This window comes from Lipotes vexillifer, unplaced genomic scaffold, assembly GCF_000442215.2.
Source record: "Lipotes vexillifer unplaced genomic scaffold, Lipotes_vexillifer_v1.1 scaffold713, whole genome shotgun sequence".
NCBI classification, from domain to species: Eukaryota; Metazoa; Chordata; class Mammalia; order Artiodactyla; family Lipotidae; genus Lipotes; species Lipotes vexillifer.
Window position 1 is genome coordinate 1,783,189 of NW_006773157.1, and position 7,850 is coordinate 1,791,038.

General features: G+C 57.0%; 1 protein-coding gene across 1 annotated transcript in view; it reads left to right on the forward strand.

Moving 5' to 3' along the window:
- Positions 1-7,850, forward strand: part of SMAD3 (SMAD family member 3) — a 121,490-nt gene that overhangs the window by 93,184 nt on the left and 20,456 nt on the right. The window contains exons 2-4 of the mRNA XM_007448134.1: positions 2,841-3,034; positions 3,341-3,472; positions 4,782-4,856. Coding sequence (XP_007448196.1) covers positions 2,841-3,034; positions 3,341-3,472; positions 4,782-4,856 — 401 coding nt within the window. The remainder of the gene's footprint in view (positions 1-2,840; positions 3,035-3,340; positions 3,473-4,781; positions 4,857-7,850) is intronic.

Genomic DNA, 7,850 nt, shown 5'->3' on the forward strand with positions numbered 1-7,850 from the left:
TTTTTTTTTTTTTTTTTAAAGCAAGAGGGCTAACCCTTCCATCAACCAGGTAGGGGTTGGGGGCTCCCTCCACAGCCCACTCTTTCCTCGCTGCTGGTCTGAGCCTCTCTCCAAGGCCTCCCCCTGCAGAGGCCACTCCAGATGTCCAGCTGGCTCTTTGTTGGGGCTTTTGTCCAACACTGAAGAGCAGAAGTGACCACTTCCCTATCTATGGACACACGGTGGCTTTGCAAGAAAATGGGAAGAGCCGAGTCCCTCTCTATCCCCACACATCACCTCCCACTCTCCCTTTCTCTGGCCCTCAGCCCCAGAGCTCACCTCACTTCTCCGGGGCCGGGTTTGGAGGGTGGCCGTCGTGATGGGGAAGAATAACGGTCCTATTGGTGCTTCACAAAGCGCTTTTAAAAGAGTGGATACTGAGCTGCGTGAGGTCAGGGGCAGCGGTGGGGGGAGAATGTTCCATTTTACAGATGAGCTAACCGAGGGTCCCGGAGACTTCAGGACTTGCCCAGGGTCTCACAGCCGGAAGAGGAGAACCTCATCTTGACCCCAGGTCTCATGACTCCACATCTGGCCATTTGCCTTCTGTATCTCAGGGGCGAGTCCCAGGCTGTCTTCTCTCGTTCTGCCTCCTAATTACTGTTTTTGGGCTGTCGGGGTTCCTCGGTCTGGGGCCCCACAGGAGGGAGGTATAATTACATCCTTTGAGCTGCCCTTAGTCAGCAGATCCCTGTCAGTCCCTGTGCCCAAGTCCAGTTCTGACCTCTGTCTGTCCTCCCCCCTGCCCAGGCCAGTGGCTTGGAGAGTTTGATTGGATTCCTGTTTCTCCCTCTTTGGTTGGTGCTTCTGGCTGCATCTGGCAAGCCCCTCCCTCACAGAGTGTCCATATATTCAGGAAAATGGGTGCCCTCAGTCGTATGGGGGCAGGGAGGGAGAGCCTCAAATGTCTCTCCACCAGGCCTGCCCAGCTATTGGAAGAGTCCTGCCCGCGGGCCAGTGGGGTCCTAGGACGGGCCGTCTTGAAGAAGGCGCAGTACTGCCTCTGGGTCCCCCTTATTGACGAGCGTCCATCTCATCCACCCTGACTCTCCACTGCCCCCAGTCTGCTTGTCCCCGCAGCCAGGATTATCACGGGGCCTGTGTCTTGCGTGCGTGCACACAGACGCATGCGCACACACAAACACACTCTCAGCCCACTTACACATCTCAGAGGCTTCCTGTGGCTGTTAGAAGAAAGGCAGAACCTCTCACCATGGCATCTGAGACCCTGCAGAAGCACCCCCCGTCTGCTACCCCAGCCTCCCTCCTCTCTGGTCACTCTGGCCTTCATTCTGGTATTCCTCCTCACCGTGTTTTCCACCTTCCCAGGGCCTTTGCACGTGCTCTTCTCTCTACTTGGAGTGCCCTCCTCCTGTACCCCTTTGACTACTTAGTTCTTACTTATCCTGCAGACTTTCCGGTCAACCACCGCCTCCTCAGAGATGCCCTGTCCCGCCCTTCAGTGCAGCAGGGTCCCCAGGGTCATATGCTCTTGTGGTTCCCTGCACTTAGTTTGTCATTGTAGCTGTCCTGACTATGCGATTAATGTCGGTCTTGCCCACGGAAGTTCTGTGGAAGCAGGGACCGCTCTGTGGTCTCTTTTACTCTCTTTCCCTCACCGCTGTAACCCTAGTGCCACACAGAGTAGGAGGTCATGAAAGGCTTGTTAGATAAAGGACTCTGTGTGAACGGAACCTCCTCACCTGTCTAATACCTGGCGTTGCTTGAAGTCTCTCACCTCTCCCTCCAGATGCCTCCTGCCTCCGACCTTTACTCTTGGCTGACGGTGCTTCTGCCACACGAGCTCCCAGCTGTCATGGCCTGTGGCACTGCTCCAACTTTCTTGTCCTGCAGATGACCTGGGGATTTTAGAAAGAGGAAGAATCTGATATAGTGGGTTGGGGTAGCCTCTGAGATTTTGCCTTTTTCACGAGCTTCCGTGGACCCGTGCTGCTGGTCCACCAGGGACCACACTCTGGCCTGGGGTGGGGGGCGTGGCGCCAGGTCAGCTGCTCAGAGGCTAAGTCACCATGGAAGACGTGGTTTGCACAGGGACAGGACACTGCCGTGGGGGGTGGGTTCGGCCCAGCCAGGTCGGGGACCGTGGCAGAACCAAGTCACAGGCTCGGTTCCTGCTCTGCTCACGCATGACCGCTTAGGCCTTAGCTCTGAACTGGGACACCTGGGCCAGCCTGCCAGCAGCCCTCACGCTGGGAGGGACTCCCGAGAGGTCTGCCGTGTAGCCTCTGACCGGATAAAATTCCCCTTCGTTGCCTTCTCTCCCTCCCTGCCTTATCACAAACACCAACTGAAAAAAAAGAGGGTCGGGTTTTTTTTTCCTGGTTTCTCATGTGTGAGAGAGGAACTGGGTGAGTGTGGAAAGCGATTGGTGGGGGCGGGGGGGCCCTGTGTGCCGTCACCCTCCTCCTCAGCATCACATCGGCTCCTGAAGGACTCCCGTCTCCTAGTTCAGCCCTGTCCCCTCTGCACACCTCCACCTGGCCCCGACCTTTCCAGAGCATGATTCGCTGTCGTTCCCCTCGTGCGGCGGGTCCGAGGTCAGCTCTGTCAGCCTGGGAGCCCTCGGCCTTGCTGGGTGGGCCTCTGTGTTCTCCTGGACCCCTTCCAGCACGCACAGAGCTTCTCTGATCTCCTGGCCCTCTGCGTGTGAGACAGACCAGCGGAGGGGAGCTTCCTGAGTCTCTGCCAGCGAGTTCTCATGGAGCTCGGCAGGCCGGACGTGGGAGGAGGCAAGCCAGACCTACTTCACTGTCTGTTTCTGTCCCTCCCGTTCCCGGCAGGTCCCTGGATGGCCGGCTGCAGGTGTCCCACCGGAAGGGGCTCCCCCATGTCATCTACTGCCGCCTGTGGCGATGGCCCGACCTACACAGCCACCATGAGCTGCGGGCCATGGAGCTGTGTGAGTTCGCCTTCAACATGAAGAAAGACGAGGTCTGCGTGAATCCCTACCACTATCAGAGGGTGGAGACCCCAGGTGCGCCGCCTCTGTGGGGCCTGCGGCTACCTGCATGGCATTGTCCTCCCCCTTTCCCTCCCCACTTCCCCCGCCCTCCCTCCCTACTTCCACCTCCCCTTCTTCCCCCTCCCTCTCCCCCTTTCCCTGTCTCCCCTTCCCTCTACCCCCTTCCTATACCCCACTCCCCCTTCTCCCCCCCCCCATTTCCCCTCTCTCTCTGTCCTCTTTGTGAGGGAGGGCCTGTGGTGCATTTGGGGGTGCAGGGGCTTTGGTGCCAGCCTGGCGTCGACGCTGATCCACCTCTGCTCTGTTTCCTCTGGGCAGTTCTACCTCCTGTGTTGGTGCCACGCCACACAGAGATCCCGGCCGAGTTCCCCCCGCTGGACGACTACAGCCATTCCATCCCCGAAAACACTAACTTCCCCGCCGGCATCGAGCCCCAGAGCAATATTCCAGGTATGCACACGTGGGCAGTGAGGCTGGCCCGGGGGCGGGGGCGGGGGCCAGATAGACCCGGCACCCGGTCTCTGCACACACGCTGGGCCGAGGCCCCTGACTCAGAACTGCATCCCTGTGGGGAGAGGACCCGTGGCCTTGGCTCCCCACTCACTAATGATGCTTTTCTTGGCACGGAGGAGCGGCGGCGTGACCCTCCCGCCGGGCCTCGGTGCAGTCATTTATTTTGGAAGCGGAAATAGCAACGCTGTGTTTCTCTCACCGCCCTCGCGGCCGGGGCTGGAGTTCAGGCAGGATCCCCGACAGTCTGGGGGCTGCAGAGGCAGCGGGCGAGCAGAGGGCCGAGGGCCGGGCAGTGTGCGGAGAACTGGCCCTGTAAGTAAGCCCGGGGAGGGTTACAAGCTGGGTGGGAGGTTTTATTCCACCGGGAGAAGTGGGCTGTGCCGTCAGAGTGCAAATGTTTTTAGAAGCCCCTCATTTACATGCAGATAATGTGAGAGTCACCAGCGCTCTGGGCGTCCAGGAAAACTGCTTGGCGGAGCTTAGCCGGTCCCAGCGCAGGTGGCTGGGCAGTGATGTGCCGCCTTACTTTCAGAGCTGGCTAGTTTGGACGCGCCTTTCACCCTGAGTGAGCTCACCGTGCTGAGGTTGACCACGGGCCTTTGCGCGTGGGTCAGAGTGTTAAGGAGGGACCCACTTTACAAATCCAGGCTTACAGATCCTTCACAGGTGGTGCGGGTCCCTAGGGGTAGGTTGCCCACTCTGTTCATCCAGCAAAGCAGAGAGCTGAGTCGGGATCTGGGGGTCATTCAGAGAAATAGATCGCAATCTCTGCTGTCGTGGAACTTGCATCCCACTTCGGGAGCCAAGACATCCTCTCAAGAGACAGCAGATAACCATGGATCTGCACACGGGTAGATAGTAAAGCTAAAGGGCAGTTTGAGGCTGTTGCGCTTCAGAGGACAGAGATGAGTGAGGCAGGGGTGATGAGTCCACTGCCTCCCTGGAAGGGAGGCGGAGCTTAAACCTAACCTTGAGGGATGGGGAGAAGTTCAGCCCGGCAGAGGCTGTAGGAATAGGCATTTCAGACTTGGGAGTCAGGGATGATGTGAACAAAGGTGGTCATGGTCCAGGTGGGGAGCAGGAAGGAAGAAAGGCATGAGGAAGGTGGGAGCCAGGGATCCAAGGCCCAGAGCTCCTCGGCGCCCGCCCCCTGGCATAATGGTGTGAATGTGTGAGTTTGCAAAGGGCGTCTCAAGAGGCAAACCGGAGAGGCCATTTAATGAACCACCTTCCTTTCAATTCCCAGAAACCCCACCCCCGGGCTACTTGAGTGAAGATGGAGAGACCAGTGACCACCAGATGAACCACAGCATGGACGCAGGTTAGAGTCTCGTGGGGCTCTGCTCCTAAGCCTGAGTGCCCGCCCTCCCCCATCCCTCCCTCTGTCCCTCCATCCAGTATGTACAGAGCAATCACTGGGCTCGGGTCTGGGACAGAGGAGGAGCGAGGCCGCTCACAGTTCGTGGGGGAGACGAACAAGACAGCCCACAGTCACCGTGCCGTCTCATATGTGCCCTGATGGAGGATGCCGTGTGGCATCAGGGTACAGAGCAGGGCCACGTAACGCAGCCTGGGGATGGGGCGTTGGGTGTGCCAAGCATCACCTTGCAGTGTGGGTTTCTCTCGAGTTGAGTGTCGGAAACGCGTAGGGTTTGGCCAGGCCATCAGGGCAGGCAGAGGGTGTGTCAGGCAGAGTCAGGGGCGTGGGCAGGAGAGCTAGTGAGTTCTGGGATGGCTGGAGTGTACTCCTCCAGAGACAGGAGGGCCCCTCACTCATGGCTTCAAGTGTGGCCGGGGGCTGAGGAGGAGCCCCTACAGGCTTTAAGCAGGTGAGATGCTGCTGGCAGTAGGATGGAGGGTGGGCTCCATCACCTGAAATAGCTCAGGAGAGCCGAAACAGAGGCAGGGTCTCTGCTAGTGGCGGTCGAGGCCCTGAAGCATCGATTTTTATGTGATGACCAAATGTGATCTATGTGTTCCTGCTGTGAGGGGCCCAGCCCAGCCATCTCCAGCCACATCTCCAGATGTTCCCGCCTCATTAGTTAAGGGACCAAATTGGCTCCAGACCAGCAGTTTCTTGAATTGAACCCCAGCTGCCACATCGCATGTGCACTGTGTTGCGTGTGGTTGGGTGAGGAGGAGGGGGCCGAGCAGATGTTCCCTCCCCCTGACGGCGGGCATGCCTTGTACACACAGAGCCGCCTGACACGGTGGGGCCACCTGCCCTGCACGCAGCCCAGAAGAGAGCGTAATTCCCAAAAGAAGGATGCGGGAGACTTGCACGTTTACTGTAAACGTGGTCACTTGATATGTAGCCTGGGCATCATGGCCCTTGGGGTCTAGCACACATACCCTGACACACCCCTGAGAGGTGGCTGACAGTGTGGACCCAGCTGGGATGCATCTCGAAGACCTTTCTGTATTCAATGCCAAGTGACCGCTGTAAGGGTACAGCTATGAAACGCCGGCATGGGAAGCAAGGCAGCTAAGCAGCATTTCTGCAGATGCTGTATTGCTTCTCCCTCTCCTTTCCCCCTGCCCTCCTGGTTGCTCTTCACATTTGTGGAATGATTACAGGCAAAAACCTCCGAGATACTGTGGGTTCACTTCCAGACAACCACCGTAAAGCAAGTCACGCAAATGTTTCGTTTCCCAGTACATGTAAAAGTTACGTTTACACTATATTAAGTGTGTAACAGCATTATGTCTAAAAAAGCAGTATACACACCTTACTTAAGAAATACTTGATTGCTAAAAAATGTTAACCAGCAACTGAGCCTTCAGCGAGTCATAATCTTTTTTGCAATAGTAACATCAAAGATCATGGATCGCAGATCACCCTTACCCATATAATAGTGGTGAAAAAGTTAGAAATATTGTGAGAATTATCAAAATGGGACAGAGGTGCAAAGTGAGCACATACTGTTGGAAAAACGGTGCTGATAACACTTGCTCGACGCAGGGTTGCCACAAACCTTCATTATGTAAAAGATGCAGCATCTGCAGAGCACAGTAAAGGAAAGCGCAGTAACACGAGGGCTGCCTTTACTGTTATAAAAGTGAACAGACTGGGCTTTCCTGGTGGCGCAGCGGTTGAGAGTCCACCTGCCGATGCAGGGGACACGGGTTCGTGCCCCAGTCCGGGAAGATCCCACACGCCGCGGGGCGGCTGGGCCCGTGAGCCATTGGCCGCTGAGCCTGCGCGTCCGGAGCCTGCGCGTCCGGAGCCTGTGCTCCGCAACGGGAGAGGCCACAACGGTGGGAGGCCCGCGTACCGCAAAACAAAAAGTGAACAGACCAAAGGAGAGGGCCTTCTATGGGATGAGCAGCCACCTTTTCACCCTCTCAGGTCTTGTTCCTTCCCCTTTCCTCTCCTTCCTTTCTGCTCCATCTTCTCTGTCTCTCCCTCCCTCCTCCCCTCCGTCAGTGTACCTGTTGTGAACATGAATGATTTATTGAATGTGTGCCTGGGCTTTGTGGACCCCAGCCAGCCCGTGGGTGGGGTCTCCTATTTATTCTCTGCTCTTCACTCAAACCAGTCCAGTTGCTCATGGACTTGGCTTCCCTGACAGTTGAGATGTGGTAGCGCCTCATTTGGGGCCCGAGGATCACCTCGTCCAGCCCTGCTTCTCCCCGGACATGCACACAGGTCTGTTCAGACCAGTGAGAAGGTCCCGCTGCCTTCCTGGGCCTCCGTCATTCGGGCCAGCACAAATCAGGAGACCAACATTTACTGAGCACATACTGTGTACCAGCTATGGTATAGGCATTTTCATAGGCACGATCTCACTGCATTTCCACAAATCACACGATAGGTGGTATTCTCCCCATCTTATACCTGAGGGGGAAAAAAATCAAGGCTCGAAGAGGTCGAACCACTTTGCCAAAGTCCCATGGCTGATAAGTGGTGCCATGTCCAGACCCCGTGGCAGATTCGGAAGCTCTGCTCTTTCTGTGACTCTTCCACATCCCTCCGAAGATTGGGTGCTAGGGGTGAAAAAGAAATCCATGGTTCCTCCCTAGTCCTCAAGAAGGTTACAGCTGAGTTAAGAGCAGGCACAGACCCCCGTTAACAGCTCAAGGCAGCGTAAGCTTAAGGCCCAGCTGTGCGGACTGTAGACTTCAGGGGGTGGGGCCGGGGCCGAAATCACAGGGCTGTCAGTCAATAAGCAGCTCTCCAGAGCTGGAGCCTCACGGGTGCAGGGACAAAGGAGGGGCCAGCCCAGTGTTGCTTTCTGGAAAAGCAGTCACTTGGTTTTCGGAAGGCTGACTCCCTGTGGGAGTTTTTCTTTTTCTCGGGGGGGGGGGGGGGGGG